General features: G+C 41.5%; 3 protein-coding genes across 3 annotated transcripts; 2 read left to right on the top strand and 1 right to left on the bottom strand.

Moving 5' to 3' along the window:
- The first annotated feature begins 8,135 nt into the window (after positions 1–8,135).
- Positions 8,136–17,453, top strand: LOC141605472 (uncharacterized). The gene is made up of 7 exons (XM_074424259.1): positions 8,136–8,368; positions 8,443–8,518; positions 9,150–9,282; positions 9,387–9,490; positions 14,250–14,421; positions 15,523–15,663; positions 16,163–17,453. Exons 2-7 carry the CDS (start codon positions 8,469–8,471, stop codon positions 17,198–17,200), a joined length of 1,638 nt encoding a protein of 545 aa, XP_074280360.1. The 5' UTR covers positions 8,136–8,368; positions 8,443–8,468; the 3' UTR covers positions 17,201–17,453.
- A 782-nt stretch (positions 17,454–18,235) lies between these two features.
- LOC141605473 (uncharacterized) lies at positions 18,236–23,858 on the top strand. The gene is made up of 8 exons (XM_074424260.1): positions 18,236–18,571; positions 18,652–18,739; positions 20,315–20,400; positions 20,928–21,006; positions 21,124–21,183; positions 23,135–23,256; positions 23,347–23,418; positions 23,514–23,858. Exons 1-8 carry the CDS (start codon positions 18,333–18,335, stop codon positions 23,614–23,616), a joined length of 849 nt encoding a protein of 282 aa, XP_074280361.1. The 5' UTR covers positions 18,236–18,332; the 3' UTR covers positions 23,617–23,858.
- Positions 23,859–24,395: 537 nt separating this feature from the next.
- On the bottom strand, positions 24,396–26,344 carry LOC141607419 (aminotransferase ALD1, chloroplastic-like). The gene is made up of 4 exons (XM_074426770.1): positions 26,279–26,344; positions 25,284–25,454; positions 25,160–25,177; positions 24,396–25,071 (listed from the first exon to the last, which is right to left on the bottom strand). Exons 1-4 carry the CDS (start codon positions 26,342–26,344, stop codon positions 24,499–24,501), a joined length of 828 nt encoding a protein of 275 aa, XP_074282871.1. The 3' UTR covers positions 24,396–24,498.
- Positions 26,345–26,654: the final 310 nt, after the last annotated feature.

Here is a 26,654-nt window from a genome sequence, read left to right as displayed (position 1 = left end):
CCGTCAACTTGCCATGGATGTTTCCTTTGTTGGTGGCGGCTGACTTCCTTAGGACCAGATCTCCTACTTTTAAGTCCCTTTTGTGGACTCTTCGGTTGTAGGCCCTTTTCATTCGGCTCGATATCTTTGCTAAGTTGAGGCGTGCCGTATCTCGGCTTTCTTCGACCAGGTCCAGGGAGGTTCTTAGGCCTTCCTCGTTTTCATCCGGGTTAAAAGTGGCCGTTCTGAATGTTGGCACCGTTGCTTCAATCGGCGGATCGCCGGACCGTAGACTAGGTGAAAAGGACTGCACCCCGTTGCTTCTTTCTCCGTGGTCCGGAGGGACCATAGAACGCCGGGTAGCTCATCGGCCCATCTTCCCTTGAGGTCTTCAACTGTCTTCTTCAAGCCGTTGAGGATCGTTTTATTGTCGCCTCGCCGTCCGTTGCTCCGGGGTGGCGAGACGGAGGAGTATGCAAATTTGATGCCGAGTTCTTCCAACCAGCTCATTATTGTGTCACTCCAAAATTCTCGGCCATGGTCGAACACCATGACTTGGGGTAACCCAAAACGAGTTATGACATTTTCCCAGATCACCTTTCTTACGCCGTAGCAGGTTTTTGCAGCACCGCCACGCCTCAACCCATTTGGTGAAGTAGTCGACGGCGACGATTAGGAACTTTCTTCCTCCGGATGCCGTTGGAAATGGCCCTAGTAGATCCATTCCCCACTGTGCAAAGGGAAGGGGATTAAGCACAGTGGTTGCGGGTCTCGGGAAGGTGCGTGTATCACCGGAGCATGCATCGACGATTGTTGCATTTTTCCGGTTTTGTTTACGGAATCTTCAAGCATGGTGGGCCAAAAGTAGCCGGCTCGGAGAGCTTTGTGGGCTAGTGTTCTTGCCCCCATGTGATGACCACAGATGCCTTCGTGTATTTCACAAGATTAGTTCTCGCATCTACGGACCGACACATTTTAGGAGTGGCCTTGTCGCGGACCTCCTATATAACTCTCCTTCGAACACCAAGTACCTTGCTGCGATCCTCTTTATCTTTTGTGAGAGGTTGCGGTCCTCTGGTAATTCATTTGACAGTTTATACCCCTTTATCGGAGTCATCCATGTCGTCTCGGTTTCCACGTCGCACACCATGCCGATGGTTTCGTCAATGCTTTTAGCGTTCTCGATGTCCACCAAAGACGGTTGGTGATATTCTTTATGGTTGAACTGGCCAGCTTTAAGAGAGCGTCGGCCGGTTGTTCTCGGACACTGGGATGTGTCGCATTTTGAATGACTTCAATTTTGAGGTCTCGGCTTTTACCTTTTCCAGGTATCTTACCATCCCGTCGTCCCGAGCTTCGTACTCTCCTTCGTATTGGTTAGTCACCAAGAGAGAGTCCGTTTTCAAAATGATGTGTTACGCCTTGCGGCTCGGCTAACTCAACTCCGGTTATCACCGCCTCATATTCGGATTCGTTGTTTGAGGTCGAGAAGGTAAATTTCAAAGCGTACTCGAACTCGTCCCCGTTTGGGCTGATGATAAGGATGTCGGCTCCTGAGCCGTTCGTTGTGGAGGATCCATCGGTATATACCTCCCACATGCCGGGACACGATTCTTCCTGATACGTGCACTCGGCCAAGAAGTCCGCCGGCGCTTTGCCCTTTTATCGAAGGCCTTGGTTTGTATTGAATGCCGAAGCGGATAGCTCCCTTTGCCCATTTGATAAGTCTGCCTCGATTGTTCGAATTTTTCCAGTGTTTTCTCCAACGGCTGGTCGGTTAAGACCGTCATGGGATGTGCGTCGAAGTAGGGTTTCAACTTCCTTGCGGCAACAACCACGGCAAAGGCCGCTTTTTCAATCAGCGGGTAGTTTCTCTCGGCGGAACAACAGTGTATGGGCGATAAAGTATATTGAGTGTCTTCTTTGCTTGTTTTCTTCTCGACGACGATTACGGTGATCGACCGTGGCCGAGGTTCTTGCTAAATATAGATATAGCGTTTCCCCGGCGTCGGTGCGGGACGGGGTCGGGAGAGTTTGCGAGATGGGCCTTCGGTTGTTTGAAAGCCGTGCTCTGTTCCCCCCCCCAAGTCTTTATTCCCTTTTAGCACTTTGAAGAATGGGGTGCTCTTGTCGGCTGACCGAGAGATAAAACGGGCAAGGGCCGCCATCCTCCCGGTCAACATCATAACCTCTTTTCGATTCCTCGGCTCCGGCAGGTCTAGAATTGCTTGGACTTTCTCTGGATTGGCATCAATTCCCCCCGGCGCTAACAAGCACGCCGAGGAACTTGCCGCCCGGACACCGAAGTTGCACTTTGTAGGGTTAAGCTTCATCTTGTATTTCCTTAGTGAACAAAATGTCTCGTGTAAATCGGCTAGGTGCTCGCCGTCGGACTTGCTCTTGACAATAGCATCGTCGACGTAAGCCTCAATGTTTCGCCCTTTTTGATTTTGGAACACTTTGTCCACCAGTCTTGTGTAAGTCGCGCCGGCGTTTTTCAAACCAAACGGCATCATCTTGTACATGTAGGTGCCGTGTATGGTGATGAATGCGCATTTAGGCATGTCTTCCTCTCGCCATGAATACCGATGGTATCCCGAAAAGGCGTCGAGCAGGCTCAAGATTGTGTAGCCTGCCGTTGCGTCTATTAAGCTATCTATCCGAGGCAAGGGGTAGCAATCTTTCGGGCATGCTTTATTAAGTTGCGTAAAATCAACACACATCCTCCACCCCCCCGATGACTTTTTAACCATTACAACATTAGCTAGCCATTCGGGGTATGTACAAGGGATGATAAAGCTCGCATCTAACAACTTATCAACCTCGGCCTTGATGGCATCTTCCTTTTCGGCCGAGGAGTTTCTCACCCTCCGCTTCGGGGGCGAGCGCTCGGGGAGTACGTTCAGCTTGTGAACGATGACTTCTCGGCTTACACTGGCATCTCGCGGCCGAGTACGCAAAGACGTCTTTGTTCCTTCTCGAGCGGGTCAGGAGATCGGCCTGAATTTTGGTTCCGGCCGACAAGCGATCACGGTGCCCTGGGTCAATCTCTATCTGTTCGGTCTCGGCCCCTTCGACCATGGCGACGTGGTTGGCGCTCATCGGTTCGTCCTCCTGTCTTAAGGATGGGTTCTTCCCTTTTTCCTCTTTCTTTGCCACTTTGAAGGATTGCATGTTGCATCCCTCGGCCGATATTTGGACGTTGACCACCTCGTCTTTTTCGTTCTTTGAGACGAGTTTATGAACCTCCCCGCGGTCCGAGATATACATCGTGTCGGGCCCGGATGGACATTACAAAGACATCGACCTCACTCAGGGTGACACGACCGATGAGAACGTTGTATGCGGATGAGCCGTCGATGACCACGAACTCGGACATCACATTCTTGGCCGCGTCGGACTGGCCGAACATCACCGGTAACTTGATAGACCCCAGGGGGACCAAGCCTGCCGGAGAAGTGTACAATGGGTTGGTGCGGGGGCTAAGGTCCGCAATTTTCGTGCCGAGCCCCGAAAGCACTCCCGAACATGATGTTCGTGTAAGCACCCGTGTCAATCAGGCATCTCATGACCAGGTGGTTAGCTATGTCTAAGTGGACTACGAGTGGGTCGCTATGTGGGGCGATGACTCCTTCGTAGTCCTCCTTCCCAATAGTTATGTTCGGGATGTTGGAAGCGCGGGCGTTGTAGTGGGCACGAAGTTGACGGCCCGACTGATCCGTTCAGGTGCCGTTTGTGTCCGCGAGCGGATCCGCCGTTCTCGTTTCCCCCGATGACAACATGAATTGTTCCTATCCGTTCAAAGACGGATTTTTTATCTGAGCCACCGGTGTTAGTCTTTTGGCCTCCGGCAATATACTTGCCGAGGCTCCCTTTTCGGATCAGCTCTTCAATGGCATTCTTCAAATGCCGGCAGTCGTTGGTTAAGTGACGGTGTGGCCGTGGTACTCACAAGATACGGGCTCGTGTCACCGTCCCCCTAGGTTTGGGGGCCTTTCCCACTCTCGCCCCTCGTTTTCGCTCGGGAGAAGACCTCGGCGGCCGATACGACCGGGGGGGTGTGATCTTTGTACTTCTTATGGTAGTACGGACTGAACTCCCCGGCGTCCGCCGGGTTCTCGTTCTCGGCGGGCTGTCGGTCCGCGACCTATTATTGTCACGGCGCCCTTCATCCGGCTTGTCCTCCCGGTGGCTCTTTCTTTCGAGTGCCGGCCTCGCCGTGGCCTATCCATATTTTGTGATAGTCTTCGACCTTAATGGCCTGGTCGGCCAATTTCCTGGCGGACTCAAGGCTCGTGCCACCGCACTTGATGAGCTCGTTTTTCAAGTCCCCTCCGGGGAGGCCTTTCATCGGTGCGAAGGCCGCTAGTTATTTGTTCGGCTCCCTAATCTGCTGAACCCGGCATCGAACCTCTTCACATAGCTTCGGAGTGACTCGCCTCCCTCTCGCTGATGGTCAGGAGATCCGATGTCTCGACGGCTCTCCTTTTATTGGTAGAGTACTGGGCCAAAAACGCGTCTCTTAGGTCGGAATAGGAGTATACCGACCCATCGGGTAGCCCCTTGTACCAGCTTTGCGCCATTCCAACCAAGGTCGTTGGGAAAATTCGGCACCAGACCTCGTCAGGTTGCTCCCACACCGACATGTGAGACTCGAAAGCCTCGGCATGATCGGTTGGGTCGCCCTCTCCTTTGTATGATATAGACGGTAGCTTTAGCTTTGGCGGCACCTGGGTCTCTAGGACGTAGGCACTGAGGGGCTGTCTGACCACGTGTCTAATGACACGCGGCGATCGGCTCCTCGCATCCCTAGTCCGGCCCCTCTCCCCGTGGCGGGAAGGGCTTCTTCTCCGACTCTGGTGAGTCGGACTCCTTCTCCGACTCTGGTGAGTCGGACTCCTTCTCCGACTCTGGTGAGTCGGACTCCTTTCGCTCGTCTGGGGCATGCCTCGTGGGCGTCGCGGCGACATCGTCCTTCCGCGAGTGCGGGAAGGGCTTAGTTCTACCACTGACACTCTGGGCTCCCCCGGCGTCTTGGTAGGCTCAGCCTCTCTTAGTGCTTCGTTCAGGTTTCTCGGAGTCACCTTTTGGGCCCTAGCTTCCTGGACGGGTCCCGCCGCTCTTGTCGGTGTGGTGTGAGTGTGATGCGCGTGTGCCCGACAATCAGTCCAGGAGCGCCCGACTTTCTTTGCATCAACCACACGCCCCATGACGGTGACTGGTCGGCGGGCGTGGCGTATCGGCATTATTGGCATCCCGAACTCCGGTTGAATTATCCATTTGGTGGAGGGCCGCACAACCGCATTGTGGACGGTATCTTCTGGGTGGAGGGGCTCTTCGGTTACGAACACCTCTTGTTCTTTTGACATCTTCTTAGCTTGTTGGGTGGGTTTTTTTTTTTTTTTTTTTTGTGTTTGGGAATGACTAGCTTCTAGTATCTGTTTCCCCACAGACGGCGCCAATTGTTCCGGGTATGAATTCAAAGCGTGTTTGTTTACCACGCTAGCTTTGTCGAATAATGCCTCTTCTAGCCTCGACTGCTCTCCTCGGCCTCTCCCGCAACAACGAGCAACCGAGGGCTTGGCTTTGTGCCAAGCGTACTCACTCGACGCTCAAGTCGGTGAACTTATTGTGATTAAGTAGAATGTTGCTTGATGACGTGTATTGTAGAGAGATGAGAGAGATAATACCAATTTAAGTGGTTTTTAGGTTAGATTCTGGATCCCTTCCTCAATGAGGATTGAGGAGTATTTATAGACTTTCACCTTTTGTCACGTAGTGGCCAAGTGGGCCAAGTGGCATAGCGGTGGAAAGATCGATCTACCCTCGGCCGAGGGACCTATGGCAGCCGGGCGAGCCTGGTTGACTCCATGCCGAGGGTTCTTGGATATGAGTACGCGGGTATGTGCCCGGTGGTAGGTTGCCATGCCGAGACCCAGTGGCCGGGCAGCCGAAAGGCCGCATCGGCTGGGATGTCTAAGTCATTGGCTTGCTGTGGATATCTTTGACCTCGTTCAATATGTTGACTTGGTCAGCGGGCACAGAATATGCCCCATCAATTATTATTAGGAAAAATTACAAATAACCACCACGTATTTACGATTTTTTACAAATAACCACTATGTATTTACGATTTTTACAAACAATTCCCAAACTTCAATGTATATTCCCCAATCACCACCATATTTTTACCCGAGTTTCGTTTTTCTTATTTTCCGACTTGTTAAGTGAGTATTTACACGAAATTCCCAATATACCCTGATTACTTACTACAACACACATTCCCCAAATTCATTTCATTTTCCCAATTCAATTCAATAACCCTAGATCACCAAATCTATCATAAATTTCCCTAATTCCTTCTCACTTCTCAATCATAAATTTCCCAAATGACATTCATTTGATATTCCCCAATTCATTAACAATGAAACACAATTAATTCAGTGGGTTATTTTGTTATTAAGCTTCTTCTCCATTAATTCGTTCAAGCACAGCTAAGAGCAAATTCTAAGATGGCTGGTCAAAGTGAGTAAGTAAATCCTAAGGGTTCGACAAAATAATAATACTTCTTTATAATAATATAAAGATGGAAGACACTTATCCGTACTCTACTAAAACAAATTCTTTTTAGACTATAGAAGTTTTTCTCCCAAGAAATATACTTCGTACCTTCTTTGTAAGAAGATGAATCCTGACAAAAGAACATATTCATGTATAAATTGAAGGTGTAAATATATATCCTAAAAAAGAAAATTGGTATTTTAATTGTTCTTATATTTTCGGCATGTTTAATTTCATGGTTTGTGTTGAAAGTTGGATTGGGGAGATGAATATCAAATGAATGTCATCATTTGCATTCGGTAAATTTGTGATTGAGAAGTGAGAAACTAAATTATTGGGGAAATTTTATGATGTGAATTGGGGATTTAGGGTCATTGAATTGGAAAAAAATGAAATGGATTTTGAGTAATAGGTAAATGAGAGTAATTTGGGAATTTCACATAAATCGTCACTTAACAAGTCGGAAAATAAGAAAAACAATACTCGGATAAAAATACGGTGGTGATTGGGGAATATACATTGAAATTTGGGGTTATTTGTAAAAACGTAAATACGTGGTGGTAATTTGTAAAAAACCGCAAATACGTGCTGGTTATTTGTATTTTTTCCTTATTATTATAACAAATATTGTTACCATTAATTTTTCCTTACTCGTATGTACAATCACAAACCAACATGAAAACTGTTGCCATTAATAACTCTTTTATTTAAAATCACAATTATACCCTTCCCATTTCCCCCCTCTCTCATTCTTCTTTAACTTCTCTCTTAATCCACATCTCCCCTAATTTCTCACTCATCATCGATATCAACCACCATCGTCAACCGAAGATGTCTTAGTCTAGTGGTTAAGACGGAGGTATTGTGGACAATAGGTCCCAAGTTCGAATCTCCCCTCCCCTTTGTTGTAATGCGACTATGTACGCGCTTCGTGAGACCCAAAAAAAAAAAACAAATTACAAATAAATAGATAAAAAAGAAAAAAAAAACTTCTCGTTAACACTTTCACCCCCACCATTACCATCATTGACAGCCCCTACCACCCTCTTTTCTGCTCATCTCCAGCCACCGGACGGACACCCAAGATCACCGACGACCAGCACTCATGTCTGCCCCACCTCCCCGGTCGATCACCGCTGTCCATTTACCACCATTTCCTTTACCTTCTTCTCCTTCCCTCTCCACCGCCTTTAAGCCCTGCCCCCACACACTCGTCGCCCACCGGAACCCGTATACCGGCCCTCTAGTCGGCGACGACCGCCACTATTGTCGGCGACGCGCAGGCAGCGATCATCATAATCATTAACTATCCATTATCAATTAAAACAAACCCTAAATAATTTTTAACATAAAGTCTAAATTAATTATAAAAAAGCCATTAAAATTGCACGAAAACAATTAATTTGATTCATTGTTACGAAATTAACGAATTAAAACTCGTTACATACAAATTATCATCCATTATTGTAGAATTCTTCTTAAATTAAGAGGTTAGAGAGTTAGTAAGGGAGAGAATAGGTGAGGGAGAGAATAAGGTTGAATTTTAGGGAAGGGTATAAAATGGAAAAAAGTGAGTAAAATGTATTGAAATGAGTAAAAATTGTATTGCGAAAATAAATTACGAATTAAAAATTGGGGGCATAAGAAAATGATCATACACACGTTAAGTATACAACAACGATCTTGGTCTGTCAGTATCTCTCCTCTCCTCTCGTCTCCTCTCCCTTAGCTCCTAAGCATCCCTTCCTTCATATATTAAATCCGACTCTTCAATTATTTACGCGGCTTTCTCTTTTATCAAACATCACAGTTTATTTATTATTACCAGGTGATTGATTCACACTTTATTTTAATTTAATTCCTCATCAATTTGGTTTTCTGATGAATATATTGTAATTGTAGGTGTGATTCTTTAATTTTGGCTGATCATGTCGATGCTTGATGCTTTCCTTAACAAAGGATTTAAGGCTTCTAAATGGTACAAATTTCTTATACCTTAATTATTACTCTCTTTCCGTCTCAGTCATTTGGTTACCTTTTATATTCATTGTGGCGGGTATTTTAATCAGAGGTAAACAATGATTGAGACGGAGGGAGTATTTTCTATTCTTCTTGTTTGTTGTGATTATACCAAATCTTAGGATTTAGCTGATGAATATAGATATGGGGTTATAATTGAAGTTTAGTCGCCCCAAATCTGTGAGGAATGTAATTTGGAGGAATTGAATTATCGACTTTCCAAGGATTTCTTGCCAATACCAATCTTGCATATTTGGGTTTTAGTTAAGGGGCATACATGTCAATATTTATAGTAGTGTATTCGGATTAAGATGATTGCTATTAGTGTCTTTCGGTTCTAGAAAGATTATTCGAATTAAGATGATTGCTATTAATAGTGTATTATTCGAATTAAGTTGATTGCTACTCCCTCCATTGCAATCATTTCTTTACCTTTTATTAAAATACTCCTCACAATGAATATAAAAGGTAAACAAATGACTGAGACGGAAAGAGTATTAGTTAAGGGGCATACAAAGGTTTATGTTTTAGTTAACTTGCTTCTGATATAGATTTCTTTTAATTTCTTGGTTGGGTGTGATTTTTGCCAGTAAAACATTATTGAAGCTTACAATTCCAAGAATCAAGTTGTTGAGAAACCGGAGAGAGCTTCAACTTAAGCAAATGCGCAGGGATATTGCTAAGCTTCTTGAGTCTGGTCAAGAAGCCACTGCTCGCATTCGGGTAAGACTCATAGAATAGTTCGTTCTTTGCCTACTTGATATAGGGTGATCGTGTTAAAATTTGACTGTGGTTTTCTGTGTTTTGTGGTTTATTGTGTAAATCAGGTTGAGCATATAATTAGAGAGGAGAATATGTTGGCGGCACAAGAGATCATTGAACTCTTCTGCGAGCTTATATCTGTCCGTCTTCCCATTATTGAGTCCCAAAGGTTTGCTTTTGTTCTCTGCTGGCTTGGCTTGAATGTGGGAGTGTAATGTTGAGTTATGTGTTTGTTTTGTCCCTAATCAAGAAGACAACCGTCTTCATGAACTGATGGGTAAAGGGTCAATCATAATGTGCAAAATCAATTTATTGACAAGAAAGACAGGCCTTTTACATGCCGTTGATAGTCCTGGGTAGGGCATCTTACTCTTGGGGTGGTCACCAGTGTACAGGTCTCCGCGTCAATCTAAAGCTATTAGACATTGGCTTTGTTTTGACTTCTGACACTTGTTTTTCACCCATAAACCCTGAAACTACATAAGCCCTTGCTCTCACCAAGCTTAGCACTTTAAGTGCAACTCATCATTTAAGGAATAGTACAGAGTACATCGGAGCTCTTTAGCCTTAACCTCAAACATGGGCACCATGCTTTGACATACAACATGGTTAAATCATGAAATGCTATAGTTTCAGTTTGGAATTGTTATTATTCAGCGTCTCCTTATTTGGGCTTAAACGGATGGTTCATTACAAATGCATCAATTTGATGAGGCAATGTAGGTAGGAACTGTACCATCACTGAAGGAATGCCATTTTTATGGAATGAGTCCTTACCTAGGGTTCTGAGCTTTAGTTATATCTGGAGATTTACTTTTTTGTTGCGACACGATTTGGAAATATTAATGCTGTTGAAGTGCTTTCATACAAAATCTGTATGGCGTGTTTCCCCTGAAATATAATATGACAAAGTTGTATAATGCTTTTAGAGTTTTAGGGACTAGGTTTGTGGTCCTTGCTGAATGGGATCACGCTCTTAACCTTTCTTGATCTACTCCTTTGCCAAGGCACTTAAAGTGTGTGTGCTAACATTTGAGGAGGGAAGAGGAGGGGAGGAGGAAGGAAGGGAAGGTGAGGAAAGGGGAAATGATATAAGAAAGTTTCCCTCCAAATATTTTCTATGCTATGAGGGATTTTGATTAGGCTTGAGCTGGGAAAATGGATCACTCTATATCTCTCAAATCCTATTTGTTAGCCAAACAAGAGAATTTGCATTCCTCCTCTTCTCTTCCCTCTATTCCCTCCATCTAAACAAGCCCTTAATCATTATGAGTTATGGTATTTTATAATGTGTGTTCATTAATTTTCCTCAACAGAGTTTGGGAACACTGTCTTAAGTTCTGTCTAATGTGAGATTTGTTCGTTTTAATGTCAATATCAATTAAAGGACCCTGTGGCCGAGGTGGGATCGGTGGGGACAAGCCCATTTGCCAATGCGAGTTTCTAAAGGTGTTAAGGTTTAGGGTGGTAACTGGTACAAATTCATCGTTTAATCTTAAAGACCTGCACACTCCCATTGAGGCTTTATTAACCAAAGCTTTCTCTCATCCAGATTATCACTAAGTTGTACTTCCTCCGTTCCAATAGCTTGTATACGTTTGCTTTTTGCACAAGTTTTTTGAAGAGTCCAAATTAGATGGAGTCATGGTGTTAAATGTCATCTTTACCCTTTCACTCACTTCCACTTTCTCCGTCTCCCTCATCCCCCGCCACCAACCTCATCTCACCCACCACCATTAATACCCACCGCCACACCGGAAACGTTAAATCCTACCACCCCTTCATTCCAGGCCAGCATCTTTGTGCCGCCTCCAGACCCAACCACCATCACAATGCATCCGGACAAGTGACAACCACATCCACTTATCCACCATCACGTTGTCTTTTCACACCTCCGAAACAGTAACTCTGCACCTCCCATTCCACCTCCTGAACACCTTTACGCCGCCTCTTTTCGCACCACCAACATGGCGACCTACTTACAGATCTAAAGTGTTGGGTTTTTTAGGTGGACGACATAGTGGTGGTGGTGGAAGAATTGGGGCCACTAGGTGAAGGAGGCGTGGTGATGATGTGAAGAGATGGGTGGTGGATTCATGGGTGAGGGGTTGTGGAATGGTGGAAGTGGGATCATGGACGAAGGGCGGTGAAAGGGATGGTGCCCATAGTGGAGGTGAGGCTTTCGTTGAGGGTGGCGAAAGGGATGGTGGGTCTAGGGAAAATAGGTGGAGGTGGATGGGTTGGGATGGTGTTAAAGGGTGGTGCTCGGGTTGGATGGGGGTTTTGTGGTGATGAGGTAAGAGGACTGGCATGTGAGGAATTGATGGCGTTAAGGGTATAGTGGGCGAGGGTAATTTGGTCATTTAGTAAGGTTATAACTTACCATAAACGGAAGCGTTTACAATTAAATGGAACGGGCCTAAATGTATTATGTATACAATTCAATGTAACATAGGAAGCATCACCCATTGTATTAATTTTTGGTCTCTGTCTGGAATCTGAGTGTCAGTTGTATTGCCATTGCCATTGCCATAACTATGGCTCTACCGCAAATTCCTGTCGTGTTAAGCTTTAAATCTTTATAACTCGTTCGAAATGCACTGCGGCTGACCAAACTTGTGACACCAAATTTTTTAACTGTGGAACCACCTCTATGGTTAGAGAACCATCAACCAAGAACCCTTCTCAAAGCTCCACTTTTTATGCCCTCATCTTTGTTAATCCGAGGGTGCAACAGCTGACAGCTGTTTAATTAACTGTCCGTTTTACTGACTTACTGAGATCATAATATGCACTCATTATCGCCACACCGCTTCTGAATGTCTACTTAAGCAAGCCTTTTATGATCCTACCGTCATATAATGCAGTGATCCAAATGTACCACTATATTTTTAGCTGTCTAAAACATGTAAAGTGAAAGGGTGCGGACATGGGCTGAAAAGTTCCTTTGGTAAGGATGAATTATTAGCAAAAACAGTATGTCCCCTCAGTTGTGAATTACTTCCTCCGTTCCTGAATTGTATACGTTTGCTTTTTGGGCACTATTCATAAGTGAGGAAAATCTTCAATACAACTTCTAATATACAACATAAAAGATAGTCATGTGAGATCTTGTTTAAATTGTCTTTTGGCATTATTAACTCCCCCCCTAGACGTGCTCCTGGTTGGCCTGGAGCCCGTAAGTCGCCTATTTGTTTGTGTTTATTGCCAAAAGTTTGTTTTAGAAGAAAATTGGAGAGAATAAAGGGAAGGAGAGAAAATATCACTTCCTGTTTCCCCAAAGAAGAGGACAGGGGAGGGGAAAAGAGTATGTCTATGGATGAAGGTGGGACTGGGAAGAGAGAGTTAAACAAATGACAGTGGGAGAAGCAGCAGTGTAGGAGTTTCGTTCCATATCTCTCTGTTGTGGGACCAATTTGAGTTCTGTAAGGTGGAAAATTGGATGCTGTCTGAATTCTACACAAGGATTCTTCATTTCTTCTTTAGCTTCCCTCCAAATTCCACAATTCAAGACTACTGGTTGTTGAAATGTTTGAATAGACCTTTCTGACTTTAGGGTATGATAATTTTATTAGAGATTCCCTGTTTTAGAGTGAACCCTTCTGTGCTTAGAGTTAGCAATATGCTATGCATCATCTATTCGTCACACAGAGCCCTTCTTTTAGTTCAGGCTGATACCTCTACTCATCTCATCCAAAGACCGCGAATGGTAATTCGAGCAATCTGTCCTGATCTACTTGACGGCAGAGCATGGATCGGATATCCGATCCGAATTGGATTTTCGGATCGGATATCCGATCCGAAAATTCATATTTTCACTATCCGATATCCGATCCGAACTTTTCGGATATCCAACTTTTAGTATCCGAAAATATCGGATCGGATACCCGATTATCCGATATCTGATCCGATTATGAGAAAAAAATTGATTTTTTAATTACAATTGAAATTTTCCAAGTCCTTTGTCTTTTTCTACAACAGCTTGTCTTCCTTTTTCCAGAAATTATCATACACACGGTCTTTTTTTTTTTTGTAATGAACTTAAACAAATTAAATTACAGATTGCTTGAATTTGACACAATACTATAGTACAAAGAAACCTAAATCTACTCGAATTTAATGGGTTAAAGAAACTTTAAAACAAAACCATCAATTAAATGATATGGTTGGTGAAATCTGGTTGTGCCGCCTTGGATGGTGATGTATAAAGGCGGAGCAGAGGGGTGACGAGAAACCAACTGGAAACCTCTAACGAATGTAAAATTGTGCATGGTGAGGATGAAAATCTGGAAATGGCGATCAATTTGCTTAAACCATTAGAATGATTAAACACAAAAATTTGAGTGAAGGAGAGACAAGTGCATGAGTGAAAAGAGAGAAGAAGAAAGCACAAGTGAAGACTGAAGACAAGTGCGGCTGATGTAGGTATAGACAACTGTAAAAATGAAAGTAAATTCAAGGGTTAAGGCATGTGTGTATATATAAGGTAGGCTTTGTTAGATTAAGGCCCAACGTAGTTAAGGTAAATAAATTCCTGGCTTTTGATGGCCCAAAAGTGACGAGTAGATTTCAACTTTTTGGAAAAAAAAAGGTAAAAAGTTAAGTTTCGGATCGGATACGGATATCCGAAACTTTTTAAAATGATATCCGATCCGTATCCGAAATTTTCGGATCGGATATCCGATCCGAATGTCTTTTTCGGATCAGGTATCCGATTTTTCGGATCGGATGCGGATCGGATATCGAATCGGTTCGGATAATCGGATTTTTTGCTCAGCCTGTTATTGACCGTCTTATGTTACTGCACTTTAAACATTTTTTTCTAGCCCTCTTTTTTGTATGTGGGTGTCAACCTCTTGGAGTGCATTAAATGGATTCCTTTTAAACTCAGATTCTTTATTTCCTTATTTGATGTTAAAATTGGTCAGGGAATGTCCACTGGACTTGAAAGAAGCAATATCTAGCATCTGTTTTGCAGCACCAAGATGTGCAGATCTGCCTGAATTGCTTCAAGTACAGTTAGCATTTGTTTCCAAATATGGGAAAGAATTTGTAGCCGCTGCATCAGAGCTTATGCCAGATTGTGGTGTTAATCGGCAGGTATTACTTATTCCTTCCCTTGAATTGTATCAATCGGCAGTTAGGCCTGCCGTACTTTACGGCTCCGAGTGTTGGGCCGTGAAACATTGTCACATTCAAAAGATGAGTGTGGCGGAGATGCGTATGTTGAGGTGGATGTGCGGCCATACAAGAAAAGATCGATTAAGGAATGAGGTGACAAGGGAAAAGGTGAAAGTGGCCCCAATAGAGGACAAGATGATGGAAAACCGACTAAGATGGTTTGGCCATGTGAGAAGGAGACCTATGGACGCACCAGTTACGAGGTTGGAGACCTGGGGAACAGAAAAGGTTGCTAGAGGTAGAGGGAGACCAAAACAGACATGGCTGAGAGTGCTAGAGCACGATATGAGATTTCTCGGGCTTGATGAGGGAATGGTGACGGAGAAGGCACAATGGAGGGAAATGATACATGTGGATTTTTAATATTTGACGTTATTTGAAATATTTAATGTTTTTATTTAATTTTTAAAAATGTATTTGTTCTTTTCGGATTTATTACACCTTTTTACAAACAACTTTTTTATATATTAATATAATACTTGGTTCACTTCTAAGGTATTCCGGACCCTTAAGTTATACTTCGGTTTTCAAAATCGTTTTAATCTTTATTCTCGATTTAAATTTTAAGTTTTTATAAAAGAAATCCGGACTTCGATTTTAAAACATACTCCCTCCTATTCACCATTTTCTTCTCTATTTCCTTAAACGGATTATTCACGTTTTCTTCCCTATTTCCTTTTTTGGTTTGATTTGTGTGGTCCAAATTTAATAGCATGTGAGGTAGTGTGTTTTGTGTGGTCCAAATTCAATTTCTTATTTCTTGTGCAAAAAGGAAAGGGGAAGAAAATGGTGAATAGGAGGGAGTATAAGTTTACCTTGCTTTTGTATTATGTTTCACTTCCCTTTTATTTTTCACCTTTTCTTTTCTTCATTTTCGCTTTTTGAGGCGTGCGTTCACCCATGGACGATTCTAAAAGATGATTCATGTCAGCCGACCCAAATCATTTTGGGATTAGGGCTCTGATGTTGTTGTTGTTGTCCTTTTATTGTAGATGTAATTAGAATTCGTTGCTTGTGCAGCTAGTAGAGTTGTTATCTGTCCGTGCCCCTTCTGCTGAAAAGAAATTGAAGTTGTTAAAAGATATAGCCGAGGAGCATGAAATAGATTGGGATCCAGCTCCTTCTGAAACTGAACTTTTCAAGTCCCATGAGGATTTGCTGGTGGGTATTAACTTCGTTGCTATCTTAGTCATAAAACTTTTCAATTTGGTTTGTTGAGGATTAAGTATATTCCACCTTTTTTGGTTGATTCCACAGGGGTGCCCTGAGGTTTAATATCAACCAAATTTCACTCAAGTAACAAATATCCACCAAATTTCATTCAAGTAACCTTAATATTTACCTTAATGCTGTTGTTTGCGCTTCGGTATACGGTAATCATTGTTATTTCAGATGAACTTTGCCATGTAACACCTTATGCCACCGGTGGTCATCATAGAGAAAGTATATGAATTTTCGTTTCTCAAGTCATCAATGTGACAAATTGTTCATGTCTTCGATTCTCAGGTCATCGAAGTGAGAAATTTTTGTTTAAATTCTGTGTCACCAAAGTGAAATTAGTCCCAACTTCAGGAATTCTTACGTGGAACTGTTCCTATAAATTTATGTTCTCTTCATTGTTTTTTTTCTAATACTTGTATACTCTGTATTTGCTTCCCAGAATGGGCCAACACAATTTGTCAGTGGATCTAAGGTCCCTCTTCCCAAGGAGAATGAAGAAATTTTGCAGTCCACATCAACTCATGCTGTTTATGAGCATTCGGAATCTGAAGAAGACTTTGATGAATTAGAATTTCCGGAAGTTCCAAAAATGCCCTTAAGGCCAAATGCTGGTCCAGAAATGGCCTCACCACAACCATCAGCTCCGCACACAGAACCATATACATCACCAACTTCTGTAGATCCTGGTAACACATTTCATGCTGCCGAGGATGAATCACTGAAGTCTTCTGCCAATCCTGAGATTGGTAAGCAATTTGTTCCATTCATCGTCCCAGGCCTAACTCAGTCTGCCCCACCCGTTGAGCCCCCCTCAATGTCATCAGCATCAGTTGAGTCAACCAAGCCTTCGACCTATCTAGAGACGAGTAAACAATTTGTGCCATTCATTGCCCCGGCCATAACCAAGTCGAGCCCGTCCATTGATTTCCCCTCAGTGTCACCAGAATCGCGTCCCCTCTGGGAAAACAGTGAAAGCAGTCAATTGTCCAATCCTCGAAGGACCAGATCTGATGCAAATGTAGACTTGAAAGACGTTTTAGCAGCTGCCAAGGCCGCCGCTGAGTCTGCTGAGCGTGCAGCAGCTGCTGCTCGTGCCGCTGCTAGCCTTACAGAGCTTAGGATTTCCGAGCTCTGCAAGAGCAAGAGCGACTCCGACACAGAAAATGATGTGCCTGGTTTCGACATGTCTACTGACAAACCATTCCATGCAAGCAATTCGGATCTCTCGACAGATAGGGGAAAGCTTCAAGTGGATGATAATCCTTTCGGTGACGACGATACATATGATAATCCAACTGAAAACAGGTCAAGATATGGCACTCAGGGCGTAACGGGTCTGGATACCTCTACTTCAGCTGATAATTTCTTGAAACAAGAGTCACCAACACGACAACCAGAGAGGATACCATCAATGGATGATGAATCAGTGTTTACATATCCGAACTTGTTCAGTTCGCAGGGGTCGGACAGGAAATAGAATATGAAGCTTGGTCCAACCTTCGGTGTTGCCATGTTGCTTCCTTTGCTGTAAATTTGTATTTTGTTATAAGCTTTCATGGAGTCTATACTGTTGCTACAGTAATGTTGAGAGAGAGATCTGCATAAACTTCACGATGTAAAGAAGGATGCTCTAATATGTGTTCTCTTAATTCATTTGAACGGAGATTGAAAGATATTATCATCGGGCAAGCCCTGCAGCACAGATATTTTGAAGTGACAGTGATTACTGATCAATTTTGTTCTTCGCCTCTATATTTTTCCCAATTCATGTCATTAGCTAAGTAAAGATAATTAGAGGTGATATTTATGATTTGGGCTATGTTGTCCGGGTAGTGACAGAATGAATAATGTATCAATTTTGAGACTGTAATGCAGTGAAATGGATCTAAGACAAGTTATGTTGTATTGTTGTCGGGGTAGTTTGGCCAAAATGCCTCTAAAATAAATGTCTTAACTAAGAATTCACAAATTCTCATTATAGAAGAGAGATATCCATTTATAATTATAGACGGACTAAATATTCACCCACTTTAAGCATAAAATAAGCAACAAGTTGCATGGTGGTCTCCAAAAATATACTTCGTAACACATTAAGCATATTTGACCCGTCATTCATTTTAGACGTATATATCCGTCTATAGTTTGTGGTCTCCCTAATCAAGAGAGACTTTCCTTTTATGAATATTTTTTCAGTAGGGCTATGACTCATGAACCCACCTGACAAAAGTTACAAAATGTTGGGATAATTAACTTGTTAATTATTTAGTGTATATTTTTACACTTCATTTTGAAAACGTCACTAAAATTCGGGTGAAATTTTGTTGTTTGGTACTCCCTTGGTTCCGGTTTATTTACCTTTTATTTTCGCACAATGACCCTGGATAGAGGAGATACCGATAATTAGATGATAAATGACTAAATTGAGTTCGGATTGTGCATGATCAAATTGCCTACTAAAAGCATTCCTAAAGTAGAAAGATAAACAATTGACTGAAATACTCGAAATAAAATAGGTAAAGAAATATGAATTGAGCTTAAATATCTAGCGAAGTAACTAAGCTAAAACCTCTGGTTGGTTCCTCAAGCTTGGCAAGAGTTGAAGTATACAAATGCAGTCATTGTCTTGTTCATTCACCCATACAATTCACCTCTCCTTGTCCAACACATGCAATCACCATTCATGGAAACCCAACTCCATTGTATCCTCTTCGACACCGTCGCCTGACAGTACCCGCGGCGAGGCGAAAGGGTCCGGAACAAGCGCTAGAGGAAGACGTCTTGTTAAATTGCGCGAAGAAAAACACCGCCGTCAACATGACCGCCTTCATAATTATCCCTCTTGGGCCAAGTACTGTCTCTTCCTCTTTCCGTTCCTTGTCTCTTGTTCAATACTTCCTCCGTCTCCGTCATTTGTTTAAATTTCTGCAGAGTGTTGGAAGATGCGTGTAAGAATGATGCTGAGTTAAGGGCTGTGCTTGGTGATAGTATTGGTGATCCTGAACTCATGCGCCAAAGGGTACTTTTTTTTTTTTTCCACAAATTCTCATTTAAGACGGGCACTATCCGTCTTAAGCAACTTACTGTTTAATTTTATCCGTCTTGGTGTATTTGTTTTATTCATTCATCTGTTGGTTTGAAATCGTACTTGTGAACTACTCCCGCCGTCCCAATCGTTTGTTTATCTTTAATTAAAATATCCCTCACAAAGAATAATAAAAGTAAAACAAATGACTGAGACGGAGGGAGTATCTTTCTGGTACAGGCAGGCGTGTTTCTTGTTTAAATAACAATGAAGGAGGTTCGATTCAATAAGGGTAGTTCAATTCAGTTTAGTTCCAATCAGTTCAATTGAGTGTAGCAAAGCTTCATTTACTGTTCAAGTTTATATCAGTTGTTATTCTTTCTGTTGTTTGATTCAGCTCGATACACTGCATTTTATTCCGACTCTGCGCAACTTTGTTGAATAGTCTTTGGTTGAGCTTCAAGAATTCTAGTTTAGTAAAATTGTGAAGTATCACTTTTCAATTTAAGTCTATAAGGTTAAACGCGCTAGTAGTGGACGTATTATTCTTTGCCTACGGTTGGTAGCATCACTTTTCAACTTAAGCTAGTGTTATGGTTAGGCTCGGGGACTGCTTGGCCATTCAGGTTTCAGGGTTAGTCTCACGTGAATTTAAATACTTGCTGTAATCATCAAATGATTATTCAATCGAAATGCTTGAGCCTCCTGTCATGCTTCCTTTATTGCAGCACTAGTTGCCATATTCAATTTCAGCTCCATTTTAGTAAAACAAGATATATCTAAACTGGTCACGTCATTTTGTCCTTTGATTTGACGTCTTTGGTTTTGTTTATTATTTTGGTACAAAGCAAAGTGAAAATTTGGCAAAACTTTTTGAGACGCGAGATTTTTACTTGCGGTGTGGGCTTGACAATCCTATTTATTTCCATGAGTTTTGTATGAGCTTGTTTCACATGTGAGACCAATCTTTAACCTGATATAATAATCTTCATTTGTTTATAGGGTTACTTTGGTCGTACATGTACGACAGGTGGACAGTCTGATAGAAGTTTCTGTATAGTTTTTCTTAAAGGGTTAGCTCCACATGGTTGCAAGTTTTTAGCTACCCTATTTTGAATAGAAGATTGATACAATAACACACCAAAGTCATATACCTGTTTTACATCTTCCTGTTTGTTAATTGTTATAGCCTTTAAAGTAGAAAAAAAGGTGTGTTATACCACAGCAATCTAGACAATAATAACACCAACCCAGCTTATAGTTAATTTGCAATCTTTTTTCTGGGTTTTCTTTCCTTGGTGCAACATATGTTCTTTGTACCAAATTGTGTTCTTCAAGTGTGTGTCCTATCAGTACTACTAATATCCTAGTACAAAGAAATTACATCATGAATCACTAAGCTACATGGGGTTCCTTCGCACCTTAAGGATACTCTAAAATTTAACTCCTAGGAAATTCAATTATATGTTACAGATTTCAGCTCATAGTTTTCTTCGTTGATGTTTCCTGCTCTCTTTTTGTTTAGTTTTTTGTCAAAAAATGTCTGATACAGATTAAATTGTCGATAAGGTTGAACAAAGGGTTAGGAAGAAGGGGCAGGACTTTCAAAAATCCAAGACTGGTTCTGTCCTGGCCTTCAAAGTCGCCTTCAGAGAGTAAGAAGCAATTTTTTTCTAGCTTACCTGTTCAATTACAGTTCTGTTACGTGATTGACTAAAAAGTCAATGATGTACTTACAGCAAGTATTATGAATGTTTCTTCATACTTCACTAGAAACTTTATTTGTTGATTGATCTATAGAGACGGTAATCTATAGTTTACATGTATATGAATTACCACTCCCCGCAATTTTGGAACATATAAAAAAACAGCAGGGCACAAATCAGTTTCTACCTGTATTATTATCTTGTGTCCTAAAAATGATAGATACCACTTATTGGATGTGAACGCAGAACATGTATCTGTTATCAATATAGGAATAGGGTAAGGTCCAACTTGCATTTGTTGCTTGATCTATAGAGACGGTAATTTCCTTACAATATTACCAGAGACCAGTGTACATGGTTACAATTCCTTACAAGCCTTAGGAGAGAGTTCTGTTTACGTTATTCATAATCTTTTATTGTTATATTTCCTAACCCATTTATTTTATTTATATATTTTTTTTTTTTCATTTTGACAGCTTTAATCCTCTAGACTCGTACATATGGGTTGAACTATTCGGTTCCCCTTCTGATAGGGATGTTGATCTCTTTGGAAGTGTAAGCACAGTTTCTATGCCAACTGACTTCATGTCCTTGTTACCAAGTATTTCTAAATGCGATATAATGCTCTTTGTCTTGCAATACATCCGTGCTTACCTTTGAATTACATCCCAGGTAATTCAAGCTTGGTATGTGATGGGGCGGTTAGGGTCTTTCAATTCTCAAAATTTACAGGTAATAATGATCCCTCTATTGAAATGATGATGTCAATTTTGGATACAAGAAAGGTCATGAGCTCTTATGAAGTGTGTGCATCCTGTTTTCTATATTTCTCCTGTAAATAAGGTATTAAACATCAGATGTTCTTTAGTCTTGAAGTTTACGTGTATTAGAGAAACCATCCATCTGATAAGTTTTGATTCCAAAATACACACTTAAAAATTATGCTTTCATTTTCATTTTTGCTTGGATCGAGGTTATTGTAACCTGTGCATGAAATGTCCTAGACATCTTTCGAGTGTTGCTAAGTATTGAGCAATTTGGCTGTAGTTCACACTTCACAGTAAAAAAAAAAACGAGATTTTATTCATAGAGAGGAACACTGTGACCACCTACATACTCCCTTGTTTATGACTGTATGACTGGAAGCTTTCCTAATGCTCCCAAGCTAAGATACATGATGACATGAATTAGAAAAACTTCTTATTAGATCTAGATGCATGCTGGTGTTCTGGTTGTTGGGTGGGCATCATGGTCAGGCAAAGAGTCATGTATTTGAGATTGCTTTGGAAGGTTTCGATTCTCTGCCTTCTAAGGAACTTAGGGTGTGTTTGGATAGCAAAGGTGGATGGAAAGGGAGGGGAGGGGGAAAGAGGGAAGTGAAAGGGAGAGAAGGGAGGGGGAGGGGGAATGGAGTGTGGTTGTTTGGATACAATTTCCCTCCAAATCTTGCCTATTGTGGAGAGATTTTGATTAGGCTTGGAGGAGGGAAAATGGACCCCTCCAAATCTCTCCCTCTCCATTTCTCTCCACCCTCGTTTGCTATCCAAACAAGGGATTTTAAATCCCCTACTCACCCTCCCTTTCTTTTCCCTCCAAATCCCTTAATCCAAACACACCCTTAGTGTCTCAAAGGCCTAATTGCCTACTACTAGTTTGGAAGGTCTTCTGAGCTTTTTCTTCTTTAGGGTCAATGGACCATGAGGGAGGAGCAGATGTTTAATTTGATATTATATCATAGTTTTGGAATTGTGGTTGCCACCACCTTGGCACATTTGTATGATATTGTCCGCTTTGGGCCAATCCCGGCACGGTTTTGCTTTTGGGCTCTTCCCAAAAGGCCTCCTAGTCTCCTACTGATGGATTGGTGGCTATAGCTTTTAAAGCAGCCTAATTTTCTTTCTCCATGCCGATGTGAGACTTGTTTGTCCCCAACATACTGTGTTCTGTTAACGTTCTGTTTCACTACAAGACCCAAGCAAAACATACGAATTGAAGAAATAAAGCCCTTTATTTGTAGGCTTGTAGCTGGCATTACATATAAGTGGTGCTACAATCGGCTTGATCTTGTCCATAAAAACTCACCAAATTTTCCATTTTTCGGCTTTTCTAAAAATTTCATCATTTATTTTACGGGTCTTAGCTGTAAAATGACTTTATTGCTCTTATATTGAAGGGTAAACTGGGCTACTTGCACTCTTGCGCCCATTTTTCATTTTAAATTTGTTAGATTGTACACCCATTTTCCTGTTGTTTCTCTTAGATTATGTACAATTGAGCTCTCCAACAATGGAGAGCGAAGAATCTGTACCCCCACCCCATGCACACACGGTAGCTTGTTCTCCTATGCTCTCTCTTGAGAAAAATGATGATCTGCTCTCCTTGACGAACACTTGCTCTCCATTGATGATTTGCCATAGCTAGTAGAAATGTAGATCTTATGTTTGTGGCAAATTTTCTATTGTGATTGTAAAAAGTATTTTCTTGGTTTCCAGGAGAGTGTAAATAGAGACCAAAATAACCCATCCGCAACTTTTTGCTATTGTACAATGTACATACTGTTAACATTATAGTATTATACCATTGTTGAAGTTGGAAATTTGAAGGAATGTAATAATGTTGTCGCGAGATTAGTTAATGTCGTCATCAATAAAGCCTTCTTGTTTTTTCTATTGTGCATGGCTAGTTGGCGAAGTCCTCAATCGACTACAATCCTGTGTATGATGCAGAGAAGAGTCTCAAAGTGATGCCTTCGTCATTTCATGACATCAGTGATGTTGAGTTTCAGGATAACTGGGGCCGTTTTCGGTACGACTTACATGACCTGTTTCCTCATTCGATTCAATATACCTGCACAGTTGCACTGCTAATCTGCTAATATGTATGGATTAACAACAGGGTAGACCTTGGTACCTGTGACTATTTCGCCATCGATGTTCTCCTCAATTCCTTGACTGTGTTGAGCTCAGAGTAAGCTTGTTTGAACCCTCTTTTTATGGAAACTTCAATTATGAAAACTTCAAGTGACGGGAACCTAAGGCAAGTCATGTTGGATCATTGCACAGGTACCTGGGTATCAAACAGGTAGTGTTTGGTGGCCGCAGCATGGGTGATTGGGAGGAAGGGATGACTAGTTCTGAGTACGGATACAAATTCTTCAAAATATGAAGCGGAATTAGCTTTCAAGGGCTTGATCAGCAGTAAAGGTCAGTCATTGAAGCATAGCTATTAAGATCCTTTATTGTCTGTAGTGTATACGATGACTTGTAAGATTCTAAGCTAAGTTAACCGGTAAAGTCATCGAGTGGTGCTTATAAGTTGTATTCAAAATTTGTCGCGATCAAAACAGCCCTTGAGAGTCTCTTTACACCAAAATAAATAAATAAGTTAAAGATTATGAAAATTAAAAAGTAAATTTCTTTTTATGGGTATACAAAGTATTTTGAGCTACGCCTACGCTACAATGAATTTAGTAGAATAAATGGAATATTTTGTGCTACGCTACAATGAATTTAGTACTCCTATATATAATGTATAAAGAAATAAATTAAATTTTCGTTAGTGGTGATGCAAGTACCCCTCAGGCCCTTAACCATGCATCAAACCAAACAAGCTATACCGGACTGTTCCTTACTTTTAAGGCTCTGCCAAGTGGTTCGTTTGAACATACTAGGCTGTTGACAGAGACCGCTACTCTTATGGAAATGCTTTCTCAACCTCATTGAAGCTTCATATATGACTTCTCTTAGTGCAAAGGAACTAACTCTGATAAACTCTTCGCCTTTACTGCCAAATCCTCGACCTGGTGTTGTCCCGATGTGTGTTTTCCCTAGAAGCTCGTCGAATAAACCCCATGATTTTGAGCCTGGAAAATGTACCCACACAAATGGTGTATGTTTGCCTCCATACACTCTGAAACCAGCTGATGTAAATGTATCTGCTAGGATTCTGGCATTTTCCAAGTAGTACTTGATTGTTGAGCGTAATGCCTGCACATATGAATTTGAATGTTAGCCCCTTGTAGTACACACACTTACTCGCAAACAGTCGTCAAGATAAAGCACACTTAAGATTTAAGAAGAGAAAGGAGAAAAGAAGAGTGACCTTGAAACCTTCAGGTGAGAGGCAGGCTAGTCCACCAACTTGAGCAATGTTAGAGGCACCACAAAAGCTTGTGCAGACGACACGATGATAGTCTTGGATAATAGGGAACCCATCAGCATAAGACAGTTCTTTTGGAACCACCGTCCATCCCAAGCATACCCCTGTGAATCCCGCGAACTTTGAGAAGGGAGATACTTCAATTGCTACCTCTTTAGCACCAGGGATCTCAAAGAGGGATCTAGGACTGTCATCCGATATGTAAGTAGCATATGCAGAGTCACATATGAGAATTGATCCATTTTTTCTAGCAAAGTCTACGAGTTGGGGCCTAGATGCAGTATGACCGGTTGGATTGTTCGGGTTGCAGAAGAAAATCACGTCGGTTCTTGGAACTTTAGACAAATCTGGGAAGAAATTGTTTTCAGGTGCACAGTTCATATATACTATGTTCTTGTACTTGCTTGTTTTCTCTTCAAACTCTCCGGCACGGCCCATTATCACACTTGAATCTACATATATCTGTTTTACAAGAAATTAAAAATTTGTTAAATTATCACAGTACATAAAAGATACTACAAATATTATCACAGTATATGGCTATGCTTACTTCTGGTCCCAACAACATCTGTGTTAACGAGAGCTCAGATTAGCACAAGTTCTTATTAATAAATGAAAAGAGGGTTTTAAAGAAATTATTGTGGAAAATATTTGGGTTTAGATTTTAAAAGTACCTGTGAGCCATCGGAAACAAAGATTTGGTCGCAAGTAATATGAGTATTATCTTTGTAGAAGGTTTTATCAATTGCCTTCCTCAATTCCATGTTGCTTTCTTCAGCTCCGTAGCCACTGTAACCCTCGACAGTAGACAAAGCTAGTGCATACGGTAATTCGGGACGACAATACTTTAATTTCACAATACAAAAATGGATACTCCGTATGTTATGATCGAAATGGAAAGAGTATTATTCATGTAAGTAATAAAGTATACAAACCTGAGATATAGCAGATGATATAGACAAGGGAATAGATTGAGTAGTGTTGCCTTGTCCAAGATCATCAATTAATTTTGCATGGGGATTTTTTTTACGTGATCATTTTCACGCTTGCTTATCTGCATCATTCATTCAATATTGTTGATTGATTATTTGATCATTATTATTGTACGAGCTATTAAATTAACAAATACTTGTATTATTATTAGTATTACCTTGTGAAATAAGTATCTCTCTCGGAAATTCGGCATGTTCTTGTTGCGAGACGCCTTGTTAGATATTTGAGTATGCACGAATAAGGATTGACAATAATTAACCACACCGAATCGACTTCGCTTTCCTAATAGAATAATTCGACCCTTATTTGTGCCCGGGTTAAAACAAATTTCCTATTGAAATAAGACGGTATCCCTCTAATTTTTGGCACAAACCAAAAATCGAAGAAGTAATTCAGAAGTATTGTGTGTAGATTGTTAGATCAATCTATGATGCAGAAGATGAGATTAGTTTTCTGTATTTTTTATTCTTCTCATCCCTTTGTCTATTTATAAGGGTAAATTGATAACTTATACCTTAAATAACCCGTTTTTTCAAATCTTATACCTAGGATAACTTTTTTTCAAAACTTATACCAAAAATACTATTTTCCTGCAAAATTGATACCAAAACTTAAAAAAAGACGTAAAATGTCTGTTTTGCCCTTACTAATTAAAAGGTAACCACTCTTTCCTTACTCCATTAAAACCATTAACCAAACATTCACCATAACCATCATCACCACAAACCATCAGCACCACCATCAGTGCCTACGCCGCCCACCCACGACTGTCCTCCTTCCGACGAACCATCCTACTTTCACCCTTAACCTATAACGACCATGTCTTATCTCCTTGCAGTGAAGTTGAAAACGTCGTCATTTTCACTTCATTACATTAAGCTAATCTCATATATGTAAATCAACTTCAAAAAAAAATTGGTCTAATGCATGTGGGTTGCTGTTTTCTAGCACCAAAGCATTGTGGGAGGGCCCACTTGTAGAGTTTTAGGTGTGGGAGGAACAATTTGTCTTCGTATTTGGTTGAGTTTTTCACCTCAGTTGTATTTTAGCTC

Source organism: Silene latifolia, chromosome 10 (assembly GCF_048544455.1).
Source record: "Silene latifolia isolate original U9 population chromosome 10, ASM4854445v1, whole genome shotgun sequence".
In the NCBI taxonomy this organism is placed as follows: domain Eukaryota; kingdom Viridiplantae; phylum Streptophyta; class Magnoliopsida; order Caryophyllales; family Caryophyllaceae; genus Silene; species Silene latifolia.
The sequence above is the reverse complement of the archived record's forward strand: the minus strand, read 5'-3'. Positions and strand labels throughout refer to the sequence as shown.

Excerpts from the sequence above, each read along its gene's own strand:
- LOC141605472 (XM_074424259.1), top strand. The coding sequence starts at position 8,469 with ATGTCGATGCTTGATGCTTTCCTTAACAAAGGATTTAAGGCTTCTAAA. Across the intron at positions 9,491-14,249 it reads CCCATTATTGAGTCCCAAAG|GGAATGTCCACTGGACTTGA; the intron begins GTTTGCTTTTGT and ends AAAATTGGTCAG. Across the intron at positions 14,422-15,522 it reads ATTGTGGTGTTAATCGGCAG|CTAGTAGAGTTGTTATCTGT; the intron begins GTATTACTTATT and ends TTGCTTGTGCAG.
- LOC141605473 (XM_074424260.1), top strand. The coding sequence starts at position 18,333 with ATGCAGTCATTGTCTTGTTCATTCACCCATACAATTCACCTCTCCTTG. Across the intron at positions 18,740-20,314 it reads CTGAACTCATGCGCCAAAGG|GTTGAACAAAGGGTTAGGAA; the intron begins GTACTTTTTTTT and ends ATTGTCGATAAG. Across the intron at positions 23,257-23,346 it reads GATAACTGGGGCCGTTTTCG|GGTAGACCTTGGTACCTGTG; the intron begins GTACGACTTACA and ends GATTAACAACAG.
- LOC141607419 (XM_074426770.1), bottom strand. The coding sequence starts at position 26,344 with ATGGTGGTGCTGATGGTTTGTGGTGATGATGGTTATGGTGAATGTTTG. Across the intron at positions 25,455-26,278 it reads TGGTTAATGGTTTTAATGGA|TATTGTCGTCCCGAATTACC; the intron begins GTAAGGAAAGAG and ends GTGAAATTAAAG.